The sequence below is a fragment of the Quercus suber genome, unplaced genomic scaffold, assembly GCF_002906115.3.
Source record: "Quercus suber isolate HL8 unplaced genomic scaffold, Cork oak 2.0 scaffold_344, whole genome shotgun sequence".
Lineage (NCBI taxonomy): Eukaryota > Viridiplantae > Streptophyta > Magnoliopsida > Fagales > Fagaceae > Quercus > Quercus suber.
The window spans coordinates 386,289-404,618 of NW_027069796.1; the positions used below are offsets into that span (position 1 = coordinate 386,289).

General features: G+C 33.7%; 1 protein-coding gene, 1 long non-coding RNA gene and 1 pseudogene across 3 annotated transcripts; 2 read left to right on the plus strand and 1 right to left on the minus strand.

The window, feature by feature from the left end:
• Nucleotides 1-5,975: 5,975 nt before the first annotated feature.
• LOC111998494 (protein C2-DOMAIN ABA-RELATED 7) lies at nt 5,976-8,590 on the plus strand. 2 transcript variants are annotated; one of them, XM_024030592.2, is made up of 3 exons: nt 5,976-6,208; nt 7,768-7,863; nt 8,126-8,590. In XM_024030592.2, exons 1-3 carry the CDS (start codon nt 6,098-6,100, stop codon nt 8,426-8,428), a joined length of 510 nt encoding a protein of 169 aa, XP_023886360.1. In that variant the 5' UTR covers nt 5,976-6,097; the 3' UTR covers nt 8,429-8,590. The 2 variants fall into 2 exon arrangements, with proteins under 2 accessions (XP_023886360.1, XP_065615933.1); XM_065759861.1 differs by lacking the exon at nt 5,976-6,208 and adding an exon at nt 6,802-6,903.
• Nucleotides 8,591-10,940: 2,350 nt separating this feature from the next.
• LOC111998497 (binding partner of ACD11 1-like) lies at nt 10,941-11,962 on the plus strand (annotated as a pseudogene).
• Nucleotides 11,963-12,291: 329 nt separating this feature from the next.
• LOC136061719 (uncharacterized) lies at nt 12,292-13,692 on the minus strand. The gene is made up of 2 exons (XR_010623571.1): nt 13,654-13,692; nt 12,292-13,085 (listed from the first exon to the last, which is right to left on the minus strand). It is a non-coding gene; the product is annotated as an uncharacterized LOC136061719 (long non-coding RNA).
• Nucleotides 13,693-18,330: the final 4,638 nt, after the last annotated feature.

Below are 18,330 nucleotides of genomic sequence, written 5' to 3' on the forward strand. Positions count from 1 at the left end.
TCTGCAAACATGCACGTTTTTAACTTGAGAGACCTTGTTGATCAGACCTCTCTTTTGTCTTTAAGTCATGGAAGCACCATGGAATTAGGTAAGTAATGTGGCTTTGTGAATGATATTACTAACCAAATCATTACCTCCTCTTCCTTATTCTTGAATTCTTCCTTAAAATGCTTAGGTGTTTTACATGAGGATATCTACCTCCATCGGTCAATATTTGCTCAAAACAGAAATTTGCGCATCTTCTCTATGATCAATACAATCTATATGTATAAAACATCATATCAAACCAATTTTTAAACAATTTTTTTTTTTTTTTCCTTTTTTGTTAACATTAGTACTCTTATTTTGTTTTTAGTGGCATTTGCAAACCCACGGCCACATGTTAAGCAAAATGGGGCTTCCACTTTCCTTGACCACAGCTATAGATACGATGATTAGCCACATAACATGCTAGGAAAATGGATCTACTATTTAGTATTTACAAACCCACTTCTTGACCTTGCCGAAGGCACAGCTCCATGTATGGCGATGCAAAATTGAAGGCTGTCATTCAACAACATGAGCTACTGACAAGGTAACATAACAGTAGCAGATTCTTGGTGCAAGAAAGCAAACAATTCTTCGGTTCTTTTCTCCAAAATTGTCTACTTCCACACTGCTGTGCAGAGAAACAGCCCCTTCTATGAGAGAGAAATAGATCAGGAAAAATCATTGAAATTCTGTGTTTTTCTGACAGCGGGCTCCGAACTTGGGCCCGTGTTCATTAATGGTGTTTTTGAATTTTTTTTCTCCATGTTTTCATTGGGCTTTAAGAGCAATTGCATTAATGCTAAAATGTCATATTGCTATTTTTAGCACCCCAATACTACAAAACATGCTACAATGATGGTGCTATAGTTAAAAATTTTTAGCTTCTTGTTACAGTGCACAACCATTTATGGGTGTGCACTAACTCAAAGCTAAACTCAAATATTTTTTTAATGGTTGTACTATAGCTCAAAGCTAAACTCAAATATATATATATTTTTAATTCCCACTCACATTAAAATAATATTTATTTATTTATTTTTCTATTTCTTTTACTAAGTCGTTTCACACTCATTCTCTCATTCTCAAATAAGCTCTCAGACTCTCACCTCTCTCTCATCCTCCTCCAACTCTCACCGATTCATCTATCATCCTCATCGATTCATCATCCTCCTCATCGCTACCACTGAAGCTCACGCACCATTGCACCATTGCCAAAGCTCACGCACTATCGCACTAAAGCTCATGCATCATCGTCGACCCACGCACCATCTCCGACCCGATTCATCATCCTTCTCACCCAATACAAAAAGTGAAAAAATTTACACAATATATTGTAAAATATGTTGGAAAATTTGGTTTTGTATCTCATACAAAACACATAGCAGAAACAACAAACACATATCTACTTCATTCATGAAAGATAACATGTAACCTTGAATTATAGAACAAAGAATAGAAAGCGTACCTTGGTACAGTGAAATTGAAAACAAAATATTAGAAGTACTTGGGAAAACTTTTCATCTTCACTCCAATTCCACTTATTGCCCAAGAAGAGTGGCCTCTCAATCAATTTCCAAGAAGAGAATAAAAGAGTGTCCAACACTCACATACACTATTTCATTTCTTATATGATCTTAATGAAAAACCACTTATAAAATTCTTTATATTTCTCTCCTTATATATAACTAATTATCTAATTTTGCTAGCCTTTTGGGCCATTCTACTTGGGTTTTAGTATGTGGCTTGGAGTGGGACCAAAAAGGAACAAATAAGACTCTAGCTCTAATGGGCCTTGGGCTTTTCTATCAACTCTTGACAAGTCTAAAGTTACCATTAATTATATTCAATACCACTATATGAATATAATTGCACTTCATACCTTATTAATAAATTATATCCCAAGACTTTATTATACATGCAATCTCTTCATTAAAATATTCGTAGTAATACAAAGTCATGAATGTTGATTGCCACTTTGAAAATTACTACATCTTAATCCTTGAATACCCGATTTAATCCTTTATGTTATTCATCATATATTTATGAAATCCAATTTCATAAATATATACTTTAGTAATACTAAAGTGGTTGGGCCCAACACTCTGAATAACTAAACTCATTAAACTTATTTCAAGGGAATATTTTATATCTTTGTTAAGAGATTATGAATTACATCTTGAGAATATATGTTCCATCAACACTAAATGCGGCTGCCCAACATACTGAGGTTTTGATCGTGACTTATAGATCTCACACTTGATATATCAAAGCAACCTACACCTCATGACTAGGTCCATTATTCTTTCAAGATTTAGAGTTGATGTAAATAGAAGTCGTGAGATTTATTATTCATTTGACAGTCGTTAGGGGAATAATAAATTTCATAGCGGTTCAGTTCAATATGTCTTAACTCTTAAAGCATATTAACATATCAACTAGAAGTCTCCACTTCCATGATCAAGACAAATCATCTTAGTTGATATGTTATAGTCTTCGTAGATGAAATACCTAATTTCATTACCGACTACGAACTAAAATTCTAAGTTTACAAAGAACTTGTGATATATATCTTTTGTGACTTTTCACATAAATCACATACTATGCATTTCATAGACTAAGATAATATCACATTAGTTCATTTATAGATAGTCTCATATAATTAAACAATTTAATTATTTATGTCATGCCAATAAATTGGATTTTAGGGCATAAACCCCAACAAAATAGAAGCACATCAGAGCTTGCATAACTTTGTAAATATCCAAACTAGCTATAGCAGCCGTGTATATATACACGGTTACTGTATCTTACTATCTATTATTTTAATATTATTTTATATTTTATATTAAGTTATTAAAACCCATTTGGCTCATTTTTTTTCTCACTCTTCTAAGTTGAAATCAATGCCTCTTCTACCTGTTTCATTCCTGAACTCAAGACTCTTCTTCTCCCTCTTTGTTCCGCCTTTCTCACATATCAGCTCTTGCTCATTCTCTTCACCATGGATAATAAAAAAGTATGAACATTAGAGAAAATAATAAAAAAATTAATGAAGAATGAATATTTTGTTGAAATATATTCTAAAATAGATAAGTTGATGTGGGTTTTTTGGAAAAGTAGTTGTGTAAAATAGAAAAAAGTAGGTTTTTATGCTAAAATAGATTGAATATTTTACACGGACTGATGCAATTGCTCTAAGAACTATAAATAGAAAACAAGTAAAAGCATGCTTTCATTTTCCTTTTGTATCTTTGGAGACTTAATAACAATTTTTGTTTTTTTATTTGTTTTAGGTTACCAAGCAAGTTTTTTGAGTTAGAAAATATAAAATTGTTCTTAAAAACAGAAAACTACTAAAGTTACCAAACATACCATAAAAAGTTTGAGTTTAGATAATGAGAACGAGTTTACAGTGCTTTCAAATATAGCAAAAATGAACTTGTATGACATTATTTTTTTGGCTCCTTAGAAATGATATTGAAGACACACTAGTTTATTGTTACTCATTAGTATTGCCTTTCTCCCCCATAATAAGTGCTTGGTTCAAATCCCTCTTCCACTTGTGAAAAAAAAATTAAAAATTAAAAATTGAGAAGAGAATGATTGAGGTTAATGCTTATGGCAGCGTTGTTGCTGAAGATTGTTGTACAATATATAGTGGAAACTCTAACATCAATAGGTGTGATTTAAGGATAGCAAAAGTGCATTTAGGGAAAAAAAAATCTACATGAGCTAATAATATCTAATTCAGTCAACTTCATGCTACGTTTGTAGGTAACATCAACTAAAATCCACTATCAAAGACATGGATTACAACCACATTTTATCAAATCTCACAATTCTCACAACTCACACAAATAACACTTTCACAAAGCTCACTAACATAAACAAAAACTCTCTCACAATACACCCAAAATCCCTCTCACACTCACAAAATAAACAAACTCTCAAAACACAATCATGAGTCAACCCAAAAAAATCTCCCAAACTTGAAGATCCAATGGGTACCCAAACTTCTTTGTGACATGACAGGTAAAACCCATGTCACAAGTCATCAAAGTTGATCACACCCACAAAATTAGCTTCCTTTGATTAAATTCATAAGGATCCATTCTAAACAAAATTCTCAAATAAGCGTTATTCTTCTCTACTTGGTTGGTAGCCTAAATGACCCTTCTGAACAATGGGATGGTAGGGTTAGTTCCTAACCCAATCCTTCATCTTACAATAGAAGGAGATATTAGGAAAAAAAAAAAAAAACCTTCATTCGGTCCTCCATTCCTAGGGGGAAGAGATCAATTTCCACCTATAAATACCTCTTCACCAAACCTAGAAAGGAGAGGAAGAAGGCATCCCATGGAGAGAGAGTTCTTACTGGAGCTTTGAAGGAAAGATATATCAACTCCCAAACAACCTTCCTAAATGTGATGGGAGATACCTGAGTGTTCTTGTTGTAATTTTCCAATGGGATTGTAATTTTTGGATTTTATGTGTGGTTTTCTTGCAAAAATATAAATACATTGTGTTGAGTTGATTGTCACCCACAATCAAACTAAGTTGATTGTCACCCAATATAGAACATATCTGGATTGACATTATCAAAGGATGTATTAGTTGGTTTTGTATTTTTGGAATGATAAGAAGAAAATGTCTTAATGAAATACATTTTATAGATACACCATGATTTAAATATGTGACGTTTGTTTCATAATAATTGCTTTTATTATTAGACCAATATATATATATATATATATTATGGCGTGTACAACTCGGTTAGTGGGCTGACAACTAAATTGTGCTCACAATCTATTTGTTGTTGTGGGTGTATGGATATCCTACAATGGGAAACTCCTAGAGGCAAAACTCTTATACCTTTCTGATGGTTCCCTAATACTTCCCCATACAAGTTCTCTCTCCCTCTCTTTTATTCCTTGGTGTTCTCTCTTATTTTCTGATATCTCCCTCTCAATCTGTCTCACCCCCTTTTCTTTTTTTTCTTTGCTATTTATAGGCTTCCTTAGTGGGCTGGCTATGATTACGTTAGATGGTTTTTTGTGCAGGTGGGGCCCCTTGGGATTATTCCTGGCAAAAATGAGGTCCTACTTTGGGAATGAATGTGTTAGTGTTGGAACTTGCAATAGATGCCTGGTGTTGTTCGGCTGGTGACCTCCCCCAAGGCACTACCAAGATACCTTGGAATAGGCTCCAAGCAATACTGAGTCTCGAGGCTATAATAGTGCATGGTTACTTTGGCTTGAGCAGTGTGGATTGGGCCCCCTGAGCGACCTTTGTTCGATCCACGACCTAATGGACCATCTAACAATGGGTTGGTGGACCAGTAACTGTACAATAGCCCCCCTTGATTCCTTCCCCATGTCTTAGGGATGGAATCAAGGTCTCACATTTAATGATCGGTTGCTTTTTGGTCACATCAACCGTCAGCTATTATTTGCGGATAAGACAGACGGCGCGCGGAGCAATAGACTATCATATCGAATGGTCATCATTACTTGACAGTTCATATACTGAGGTCACGTGTGCAACGGTTACAACAAAAAGGGAAATTAATGCTTTTCCCCCCAAAAACCCTTTTAAGACGAACAAGTTTGTTTAATCGGGTAATATTAACAAAATTAACAACAACAGTCTTTTGGCTTGGCTTAGATATTTTTGGTTGAAGGTACTAGATAAGATAAACAAAATTGCACCTCCAATTTCATTCCACTGTGAAAAATGACCAGCATTTCCGTGGATAACAAAGAACTTAAGAACCCCATCATTCTTTGTGTACACTTTAGTTCTAGACAACAAAACGCGTCACATTCAGGCAACGGATGACACGTGGAAAAAGTATATTCCTTTAATTCGATGGACCCAAAATTAGATATTTGTGTCCCATACTCCCATGATAAATCCCAGTTAATATATATATATATATATATATATTGTTTTTGGTTTTTTTACAACTTTGTTTAACTTCTATTTCTATTTTTGTAGCCAAAGACAGGGTTTAGATTTCTTTGTTTATTAGCTTTGCTCAAAGCCCAACAGGTTCGTTGTGTTTCTAATGGATAATCTTCTGGGTCTTCTTCGAGTTCGTGTACGGAAAGGCATTAATCTTGCCGTGCGTGACACCGTTAGCAGCGACCCTTATGTTGTTCTCACCATGGGTCAACAGGTCAGTCACTTTGCTCTTCATTATTACTTTCACAATCACAACCTGTTTCTGTTTTGATTGATGATCATATATCATAATGATTTTTTTTTTGGGTAGCTAGTGTTTGATTTAGAGCTTGCTATACATGAAACATTTATTTTAGTTTAATTGCTAATGTTGGTTTTTTTTTTTTTTTGGGTCTACCTTTTGTTTTTTCTGTCTTGATAAGTTTCCAACCAAATCAGTTTCAAGATTGTGTTTTATATTATTAGAATTTTATGGTTATAAAAAATTCCCTTCTTTGTCTTCCCTTGAATCCTAATTGGAGTAGCTCAAATTCCCACAAGATCAATTGCCGCTTTCCCTTTTGCCTCCAATATTCTATGTTTGCTTGTGTGTTTGTGAGAGTTATATATCCATATATAGAAGAGAGGACAGCAATTATAGAGAGAAATTGTCACGTGTAAAATTTGGAACTTTCATAGATAAATTCAATGGTGTGAAACGCATATATAGCTGTAGAAATCCAAAATTGGTTAACCTATAATTAGTCTTTGCAAATTAATAGTGCAGAGGACCCCATTTGCTTCATATTTTCTGCAGTATATGACCCCTCTAAATAATTAAGACTTGTCTATGAATTACATGTGGGTTGACTGGGACGGATGGAGACCCCAAAACTGGATGATGGATCTGGGTTCAGAAAGCAATTTTTGGTTAGGCTATTCCTAATGATGGCTCATTTGTCATTCCTTAAGTAGTTATCTTCCTCTGAGGCTTCAAAACAAGTTGCTGCTTTCCACATGTTTCTGAATTGTTGCTGTTATTTTTCCAAGCTCTTTCATCTGTCATTTTTCTGAAGTTTATTAGATTCTTTTATTGTAGCAAATTGACCCATGTGGACTTGAAAGTTTGCATTACATCTCCAACATGGAGGTGTTAAAATCAACTTTTTAAACTTGTGTATTTTTATTATGGAGGGACCGTTTTGTTTACTTTTTGAAATTTTAATTTGGAGGACCACAATTGAACCAACATCAAATTTCAAGGACGAAAAATTCACTCCCCCCCACCTCTATTTTGCTTGGCAGTATTTAACTTTGAACTTTTTTGATGTTAATGTATTTGGTTTTGGAGCATGCATTTGCAGACTGACTGGCTCATTTCTTTATTTTCTTACCCAAAAGAAGACCCTAGTACTTGGTCAATGAAATAATATTTTTGTGTATAACTAACTCATTACAAATGGATAGCTTTGGCATTGAAACTTTCATGCACTTTTCAAGATGGTTATTTAAGACACAGTATCATCTGCAGAAAGTAAAAACATGACTAGGGATGTAACCTATTTGTTCCATTCATTTTTCCCACTTTTTTTAAATTTAAATTTTATTTGCAAGTTACACACCCACTCAATGGATTTTGAACTTCAAAAAATTTTCCCTCCGCCTAGCACTTATATATAAGGGGAGGAGGTACCACTTGAGCTAGAGCTCACTGGATTCTTTTCCTCAGCTTTTTGATTGAAGTATAATGGATGCTGACATTATTTCCTTCTGTTGTCATATACATTGGTGCAGAAATTGAAGACTCGTGCGGTGAAAAATAACTGCAATCCTGAGTGGAATGATGAATTGACTCTTTCTATTACTGATGTTAATGTTCCTATCACTCTTGTAAGTGATACCCTACTTTGCCTTTTTCTGTAATGTGGTTTAGTGCTAATACTAAAAGAGTTCAGGAACTATTTGATTCATGTTTACAGGATCCCAATATTTTTATTGGTTGATTCATCATTGTCATTAGGGAATGTTTGAATATTATTTGCTTTTATTTTCCTGAAATATTTGGCCGGTAAAATGATTGTAAAGAAAAGCTACAGGAAGCTTATTCAGCAGGTTGTTGGTAATTTTATATATTTATTTTTCCTCTTTGCAGACAGTTTACGACGGAGACACATTAACTCGAGATGACAAAATGGGTGATGCAGAGATAGACATTAAACCATATACTGAGAGTCTGAAAATGGGCTCGGAGAACCTCCCAAATGGTTGTGTCGTAAAGAGAGTTCAGCCGAGCAAGACAAACTGCCTTTCGGATGAAAGTTGCTGCGTTTGGAACAATGGAAAAATTGTCCAGGACATGTGTCTCAGATTGAGAAATGTTGAGCGTGGGGAAGTGGTGCTCCAAATTGAGTGGATTGATCTTCCAGGTCGTAAAGCTTTCTCCAATGAGAGCTAAATGTTACTGCTGCATTATAGGTCTCAAGCTCTTTTACAGTGGGGGTTGAACTGAGTTTAATGTATAATTACTTTTTATCGGATAAACGAAAACTAGCCTGCAGTATTACTTATGTATATGCTCCCCCTGTGGTGTTTTGATGCATACAACTCGTTATGTTTATTGCTGCGTTTGGAACAATGGAAAAATTGTCCAGGACATGTGTCTCAGATTGAGAAATGTTGAGCGTGGGGAAGTGGTGCTCCAAATTGAGTGGATTGATCTTCCAGGTCGTAAAGCTTTCTCCAATGAGAGCTAAATGTTACTGCTGCATTATAGGTCTCAAGCTCTTTTACAGTGGGGGTTGAACTGAGTTTAATGTATAATTACTTTTTATCGGATAAACGAAAACTAGCCTGCAGTATTACTTATGTATATGCTCCCCCTGTGGTGTTTTGATGCATACAACTCGTTATGTTTACAGTATTGCTTCTAAAATACTTGTTATCTGTCTAAGAATTAATCATCGACTCTCAATCTGCAAACATGCGCGTTTTTTACTTGAGAGACCTTATTGATCTGACCTCTCTTTTGTCGTTAAGTCATGGAAGCACCATGGAATTAGGTAAGTAATGTGGCTTTGTGAATGATATTACTAACCAAATCATTACATCCTCTTCCTTATTCTTGAATTCTTCCTTAAAATGCTTTGGTGTTTTACATGAGGATATCTGCCTCCATCAGTCCATATTTGCTCAAAACAGAAATTTGCGCATCTTCTTTATGACCAATACAATATATATATATATATATGAGATGAGGTCAAGTTACACTTGGTGTAATTCTAAAGAGTTATATATTTTTTAAACTATTAAATTTAAGTAGATTTAACGGTTAAAAAAATACCTTCATTATTACAAATATTTTTGTTAGAATCTCATTAATTATCTTCATTTATTACATTCTAAACCTATCTCTAAACCCAACAAAAGAAAATGTTTGACTCTCTCTCTCTCTCTCACTCTCTCTCCATTTGGTGTTCAAGCCGTTAGTCTCTCTCTCTCTCTCTCTACATTCAAAACCTATGTTTCTCTCTCTCTCTCTCTCTCTCTCTCCATTTGGTGTTCAAGCCGTTAGTCTCTCTCTCTCTACATTCTAAACCTATGTTTCTCTCTCTTTCTCTCTCTCTCTCTCTCTCTCTCTATCCTCCTTCATTGCTCCTCCATTGTTTTCACAAATAGAAACAGTTCAGCTTGGTTTTTTTTTTGGTTTGACTCTCTCTAGAACTATACGTTTCTTTTTTAGTATGTTCTTTTCTGGTCTTACATTTTTCTTTGGTGATGGTTGTTTTTTTGTTTTTTTTTAAACGACTCTAGCATCTATAGTTGAAGTGCCTAAGCTTTTCACAGGCTTTACAGTTTTGTTTTTCTGGTACTAACTGTTGACTGTCATCATAAACAGTATATATTTTGTTTAATTTATGCTAGTTCCAATATATTGGACCATATTAAATAGAGCAGCTTGAGCTGGATAGTTGAATAATTTTGGCAGCTTATGCTGAATCATTCATATATTTAAGTAGTCTATTCATTGGTCTATTTGTTGGTTATTAGTACTTCGTTTTCTATTACTTGAATCATTCAGCTTCAATATATATATATATATATATATATTTCAATGAACACCAACGTAGATAGAGAGAGAGAGAGAGAGAGAGAGAGAGAGTCAGACGTTTTCACCTTTAAATATGTTGTCTTTCTTTAGAGTTACTCATGATGTTTTACTTGGAATTTGATATTTATATTATTTTGTTGTGGTTGGAAGGTATCATGTTTTTAAAATATATATTTTTTAAAGATAGTACTGGAATACTTTTAGAATGATTAATTTTGAAACACATTTACTATGAGAACTTTGAGAGAATGATTTTAACACCCTAAGGCTAGTTGTGATTAGTGGCATGGTACTGTAGTCAAGTCATTGCAGTCTTTTATGCTACTGGCCGTGCTAAGTTATGTTTCCTTCTTATTGACGTTAAGTTATATGATTTCCAAACTATGTTGCATCTTTCTTTTGACATTTTTGGTTTATGTGAAGTACTTCAGAATTATACTGCTATGAATCATTTAAACTTTTAATTTGAACTACTTTGATAGATTACATATAATCACAAAATTAAGTATTAAAAAAAAATAAAAATTAACTAGGTCTTTTCCAAACTCAAGTTAGTAAGTCCTACTTTCTGAATTAGCTTAATCCCCTTACCCCTTCTTTTTCCCTAATATTTTCTATTTATCCAAATAGTCGAGATACCATTGATCAAATGTTCTTGGGTATTGGTGAATTGGACATTATGTTTGAAGTCTTATTTATTAGAGAATTGAGTTACGCTTGTTTTTTTTTTCTTTTTTCTTTGTGGTTTCAATTTGGAGCTTAATATTGGTAAAATGTTTGCATATTTTTTATTTGTGTTCATTATTTGTATTGGTTCTTATAGTTACTAAATTGCAAATGGAACGTGAAGAGTTATATGATGTCCCAAACAATTTACAGCACTGTTTACTGTACTGTTCTGTTCACTGCACTTTACTGCACTGCATTGGTATAGCTGCACTGCACTGCACTTTACTGCCTCTGAATCCTCTTATGTTAGGAAATGCAAGATAATGTCTGGTCATGGAGTTCCAAGATAGTTTACTGCGTCATTGAGTTATAAAATTTACATATTGCAGGTATATTTTCCATAATGCCAGATTATGAAATAAAAATTCTTTAAATACATATACAATTTATTGTTTGAATTTGCATTTTTAACTTTATTTTTCTGTTTGAGCTAACACTTTTGAAGGTTATTCACACAGGACAATGTGTCTCCACCTCCGGAGAAGCTGTAACAGTAGCTCAGGAAGTTGTCAAAACAAGCTAAGGGATATGTTCTGGGCAAAGACACATTAATCAAGGCCAAAGCTTTTGATGAGTACCATGGAGTCTCAGCTACTGCAGCAGCCAAGATTGCTGAGCTTAGCAATAGAATTGGACTCACTGATAAAATTCATGTTGGCATGGAAACTGTTAAGTCTGTGGACGAAAAATTCCATGTTTCTGAAATCACCAAGTCAGCTGCAACAGTCACTAGGACAGCAGCTGTAGTTGTGGCAATGGTTACAGGAAAAGCAGCTGTTGCACCTGGTCATGCTGTAGTCAATAGCACTTACTTTGCCAAAAGAGCACTTTGGGTTTCAGACACATTTAATCGTGCAACTAAAGCTATAGCTGATTTTGGTAGCCATGGTACTGATGGTAGTAAACAAATAGATTGATACTATAGCAACTCTTATAGTTGGCTTTACCCTTGATATTGTATACAAATAGATAGTTTTATTTTTTTGGCATAAATAACAACCTTTCTTATCAGTTGTCTTGATGTGGAAACGGTTCAGTTTTTAGATTGAATCTTTTTGGATTAGTCAATACAAATCACAATATCTTGTGATTTAATGTACCAGACCAACACATTGTTCTTCTTAAAAAGTTTCAAATTCTTCATCCTATGCTTTAGAGGAAATGAAATATTAGATTATTGATTGATTAGAATCCCCATGGCTAGGAGGAACAGTTGTGGACTGGTTTCTTCAATTTTTTTTAAAAGGTTGTATCAATTTGTCATAGCTCATATGCTATAGTGGTGAGCTATAGTGTTACCCCCTGCCTCAGGCAAACATAGACTTAGTTTATAGTGGTTCTATTGTGTTTCAATGAAATTCGTCTTGATTTAAAAAAAAAAAAAAAAAAACTGTGCTGAGGATTAGCCTGGAACTAGACACAATCACCACCATAGAAATTTGTTTGACAATCATAGAAAGTCATTACAAGAAATTAAAGTATAACAAATCAACAATGTCCATAGCCTTACATTCATCATATGGTAACATCAATGGGGTACTTAATTTTCCAGGAGAAACATTTCGATTTCATACCTGCTCAATAAGATTGGCAGCTAATAGGAGAAAAAAGTTGTTCATTGAAATCCATTTTAATGTTTTTTTCCTCTCTAAATGTGAAATATGTTTGAATCATAACGATGCCAAGTAAATCGACAATCAAAGGAAAACTTCAAATCTTATTTTATTTGTTCTTTCTATAAAAGAGGGGGGAAATAATGTCATTATCCATGAGCACTATAGGAATCCTCTCATCTCCTGGCATACTTCTGAGGAACATTTCCATTATAACAGCTCATTTGCACTAAATCTCTTCTGCAATTTTTTAGGGGTGCCTAGCACAAGTGTTAAACTCAAATGTTGAAAGATGATTGTGCTAACCACATCAACATATGCAACTGCACCTAATAATTACACATAAGCATGAACTGCAACATTATCTACTCATCTGTCAGCCTCTGGTGAAGAGTTGCAGTAAGGTGTGTGCAAGCAAACCAACTTAGTGAATGTTAAACACATAGCAGCAAACACCACTCCCATTGCAACCCCATAACTGCCTTTTCGTGTCTCCAACCTTATTGCTCTCTTGATAATTCTTCCAAAGCTTGGGAGTAATCTCCCATTAGCAAACACCATCACAGGTCTAGACCTATGTAGTCAATTCCCGTGAGTATGGATCTAATTGCGGATAAAGGACCTATAAACCCAATTAGAGCAGCATAGCTTCACTAGAGACACTACATAAAAACATGTAGAAAACCCATATGGAATACAACATTAGTATAGGAAAAGAAAGATAAGAACTTCTGAGCGGCATTTGATCATACGCATAGAACGCATTTTTTTTTAAAAAATAAAAAAAAACAACCATCACCAAAGAAAAATGAATGATTCAAGTAATAGAAAGTGAAGCAATAATAACCAACCAATAGACCAATGAATAGACTACTTAAATAAATGAATGATATAGCATAAGCTACCAAAATTATTCAACTATCCAGCTCAAGTTGCTCTATTCAAAATGGTCAAATATATTGGAACTAGCATAAATTAAACAAAATATATGCTGTATATGATGACAATCAACAGTCAGTACCAGAAAAACAAAACTGCAAAGCCTATGAAAAGCTTAGGCACTTCAACTATAGATGCTAGAGTCTTTGAAAAAAAAACAACCATCACCAAAGAAAAATGTAAGACCAAAAAAGAAACGTAGAGTTCTGGAGAGAGTCAAACCAGAAAAGAAAACAAAAAACAGAGTATTCAGAACATAAAAGAAAGGAAAAATAGAAACAGAGTACTCACAAATAGAAACAGTTCGGCATGGTTTTTTTTTTTTTTTTTAAAAAGAAAGGAAAAATAGAAACAGAGTACTCACAAATAGAAACAGTTCGGCATGGTTTTTTTTTTTTTTTTTGCTGGCAACCTGTGGAGTTGGAACAATGGTGGAGGAGCAATGGAGGAGGAGATAGAGAGAAAGAAACGTAGGTTTAGAATGGAGAGAGAGAGAAAGAGAGAGAGAGAGAGAGAGTCGGACGTTTTCTTTTGTTGGGTTTAGAGATAGGTTTAGAAGGTAATAAATGAGGGTAATTAATGGGATTTTTATACTTTTTCCGTCTCATTTTTTCGTCTTGTTTGAAAAGTCAAATTTTTTAAGAGAACATCATTTATTATCTTATCTACCTTTAAAAAATGTATAAGTTTCCAAAATTACCCTTAAAAAAATTTATCAAAAAATTGAATTAGTAAATTAATAGGGGTATAATAGGAATATTAGTAAATTAATAACCTTTATTTTTAGAAACAGGACAATATTTTAGGATATCTCAAAATAGAATAGAGGACAAAAAAGTGGGATGGAGGGAGTAAAAAATATATATAATAATGAAGGTCTTTTTTTAACCGTTGGATTTACTTAAATTCAATGGTTTAAAAATGGTGTAACTCTTTAGAGGAGAAATTTTTGTGTACTCTCGGAGTAATATAAATGCATACTTCTGTTTTTCATATGAATGGTGAGTCATACTAATTAAATTTATGGTGGAACTCACCATTCATGTAAGAGGGGGTACGCATTTATGGTAATACGAGAGTATCTAGTAATTTTCTCTCTTTAAAGTTACACTAGGTATAACTTAAACTTCTCTCGCCCTCTCTCTCTCTCTCTCTCTCTCTAACATCATATCACACTACATTTTTTTTTCCCTTTTTTGTTTTAAAATTAGTACTCTTATTTTGTTTTTAGTCGCATTTGCAAACCCACAGCCTCATCACCGCATGTTAAGCAAAATGGGGCTTCCACTTTCCTTGACCACAGCTATAGATACGAAAACCATAAGCCATATATCATGCTAGGAAAATAGATCTACTATTTAGTATTTAAAAACCCACTTCTTGACCTTGCCGAAGACATAGCTCCATGTATGGCGACGCAAAATTGAAGGCTGTTATTCAACAACATGAGCTACATATTTAAAAACCCACTTCTTGACCTTGCCGAAGACATAGCTCCATGTATGGCGACGCAAAATTGAAGGCTGTTATTCAACAACATGAGCTACTGACAAGGTAACATAACAGTAGCAGATTCTTGGTGCAAGAAAGCAAACAATTCTTTGGTTCTTTTCTCTAAAATTGTCTACTTCCACACTGTGGTGTGCAGAGAAACAGCCCCTTCTATGAGAGAGAATTAGATCAAGGAAAAATCATTGAAATTCTGTGTTTTTCGTACGGTAGGCTTCGAACTTGGGCCTGAGTTCATTAATGGTGTTTTCGAATTTTTTTCTCCATGTTTCCATTTAGCTTTAAGAACAATTGCATTAGAGCATTAGTATTGGTAGTGCTAAAAAATCATATTGCTATTTTTAGCACCACCAATAATAAAAAATTTGCTATAATGGTGGTGCTATAGTTAAAAATTTTTAGCTTCTTGCTACAGTGCACAACCATTTATGGCTGTGCACTATAGCTCAAAGCTAAACTCAAAATTTTTTTTTTATTCCCACTCACATTAAAATAATATTTATTTATTTCTTTTTCTATTTCTTTTACCCAGCCGTTTCACACTCATTCACTCTTTCTCAAATAAGCTCTCAGACTCTCACCTCTCTCTTATCCTCCTTAAACTTTCACTAGTTCATCCATCATCCTCCTCATCCCTGCCATTGAAGCTCACGCACCATCGTCGAAGCTCATGCACTATTGCATTGAAGCTCATGCATCATCGTTGACCCACGCACCGCCTCCGACTTGATTCATCATCCTCCTCACCCAATACAAAAAGTGCAAAAATTTACACAATATATGGTAAAATAGATGCACATTAGAGCTTGCATAGCTTTGTAAATATCCAAACTAGTTATAGTAGTTGTGTATATATACACGGTTACTGTATCTTTCTATCTATTATTTTAATATTATCCTATATTTTATATTTAGTTATTAAAACCTATTTGGCTCATTTATATCATAAAATAGACGCACATTAGAGCTTGCATAGCTTTGTAAATATCCAAACTAGTTATAGTAGCCGTGTATATATACACGAGCTTGCATAGCTTTGTAAATATCCAAACCAGCTATAGTAGTCGTGTATATATACACGGTTACTGTATCTTTCTATCTATTATTTTAATATTATCCTATATTTTATATTAAGTTATTAAAACCTATTTGGCTCAATTTTTTTTCTCTCTCCTCTAAGTTGAAATCAATGCCTCTTCTACCTGTTTCATTCTTGAACTCAAGACTCTTCTTCTCCCTCTTTGTTCTGCCTCTCTCATGTATTAGCTCTTGCTCATTCTCTTCACCATAGATAATAAAAAAGTATGAACATTAGAGAAAATAATAAAAAAATTAATGAAGAATGAATATTTTATTGAAATATCTTCTAAAATAGATAAGCTGATGTTGGTGTTTTGGAAAAGTAGTTGTATAAAATAGAAAAAAAGTAGGTTTTTATGCTAAAATAGACTAAATATTTTACACGAACTGATGCAAATGCTCTAAGAACTGTAAATAAAAAACAAGTAAAAGCTTGCTTTCATTTTCATTTTCCTTTTTTTTTTTTTTACTTGTTTTAGGTTACCAAACAAGTTTTTTGGGTTAGAAAATATAAAATTTTTCTTAAAAACAGAAAATTGCTAAAAAAAAAGTTACCAAACATACCCTAAAAATTTTGAGATTAGAAAATGAGAACAAATTTACGGTGCTTTCAAATATAGCAAAAATGAACTTGTATGACATTCTTTTTTTGGCTCCTTAGAAATGATATTGAAGACGCACTAGTTTATGGTTATTCATTAGTATTGCTTGTCTCCCCCATAATAAGTGCTTGGTTCAAATCCCTCTTCCACTAATTGTGAAAAAAAAAAAAAAAAATCAAAGAATTGAGAAGAGAATGATTAGGGGTTAATGCTTATGGCAGTGTTAAAAAAAAGAAAGATGAAGGGAAAGATGAAGAGTGATATTAAGGTAGAGGGTAGTGGGGAGATGAAAAGGTAAGGTAAAGGGTAGTGAGGAGATGAAAAGGTAAGGGATAGAGAAGTGTTAGAGAAAGTGTAAATATTTTAAAAAATGAGTAAATGTTAAAAAAAATTTATAGGAAAATTGGAAAGAAAAATGATAATAACGTAAACGCTAATGTGGCTCAACTAGAGCGTAGCTGCAATAAATGCTACGCTTCAGCTTTTAGATATATATATATATATATATATAGATATAAATTGGGTCATCTATTTATATGTAGGTTCAAACCTCTGCTTAAACAAAAAATCAATTGATTTCTAAGCCTAAATAATGATAATAAAGAGCAAAATAAATAAAAATGGGTCAACTCTATGTGATTTTTTAGCATGCCACTAACATAAACTAACAATATATATAGTGGAAAATCTAATATCAATAGATGTGATTTAAGTATAGCAAAAGTGCATTTAGGGAAAAAATAAACACAAGATAATAATATCTAATTCAGTCAACTTCATGCTACGCTTGTAGGTGACATCAACCAAAATTGACTATCAAAGACATGAATTACAAACCACATTTTATCAAATCTCACAATTCTCACAACTCACACAAATAACACTTTCTCAAAGCTCACTAACATAAACAAAAACTCTCTCACAATACACCCAAAATCCGTCTCACACTCACAAAATAAACAAACTCTCAAAACACAATCACGGGTCAACCCAAAAAAAATCTCCCAAACTTGAAGATCCAATGGATACCCAAACTTCTTTGTGACATGACAGGTAAAACCCATGTCACAAGTCATCAAAGTTGATCACACCCACAAAGGGAGCTTCCTTTGATTAAATTCATAAGGATCCATTCTAAACAAAATTCTCAAATAAGCGTTATTCTTCTCTACTTGGTTGGTAGCCTAAATGACCCTTCTGAACAATGGGATGGTAGGGTTAGTTCCTAACCTAGTCCTTCAACTGATAAAAGAAGGAGGTATTAGGAAAAAAAAAAAACCCTTCATTCGGTCCTCCATTCCTAGGGGGAAGAGATCTATTTCCACCTTAAATACCTCTTCACCAAACTTAGAAAGAAGAGGAAGAGGGCATCCCATGGAGAGAGAGTTTTTAATTGAGCTTTGATGGAAAGATATATCAACTCCCAGACAACCTTCCGAAATGTGATGGGCGATACCTGAGTGTTCTTGTTGTAATTTTCCAATGGGATTGTAATTTTTGGATTTTATGTGTGGCTGTTTTGCAAAAATATAAGTATGTTGTGCTAAGTTGATTGTAACCCAATACAAAATGTATCTGGATTGACATTATCAAAGGATGTATTAGTTGGTTTTGTATTTTTGGAATGATAAGAAGAAAATGTCTTATTGAAATACATTTTATAGATATACCATGATTTAAATATGTGACGTTTGTTTCATAATAATTGCTTTTATTATTAGACCAATATATATATATATATATATTGGCGTGTACAGCTCGGTTAGTGGGTTGACAA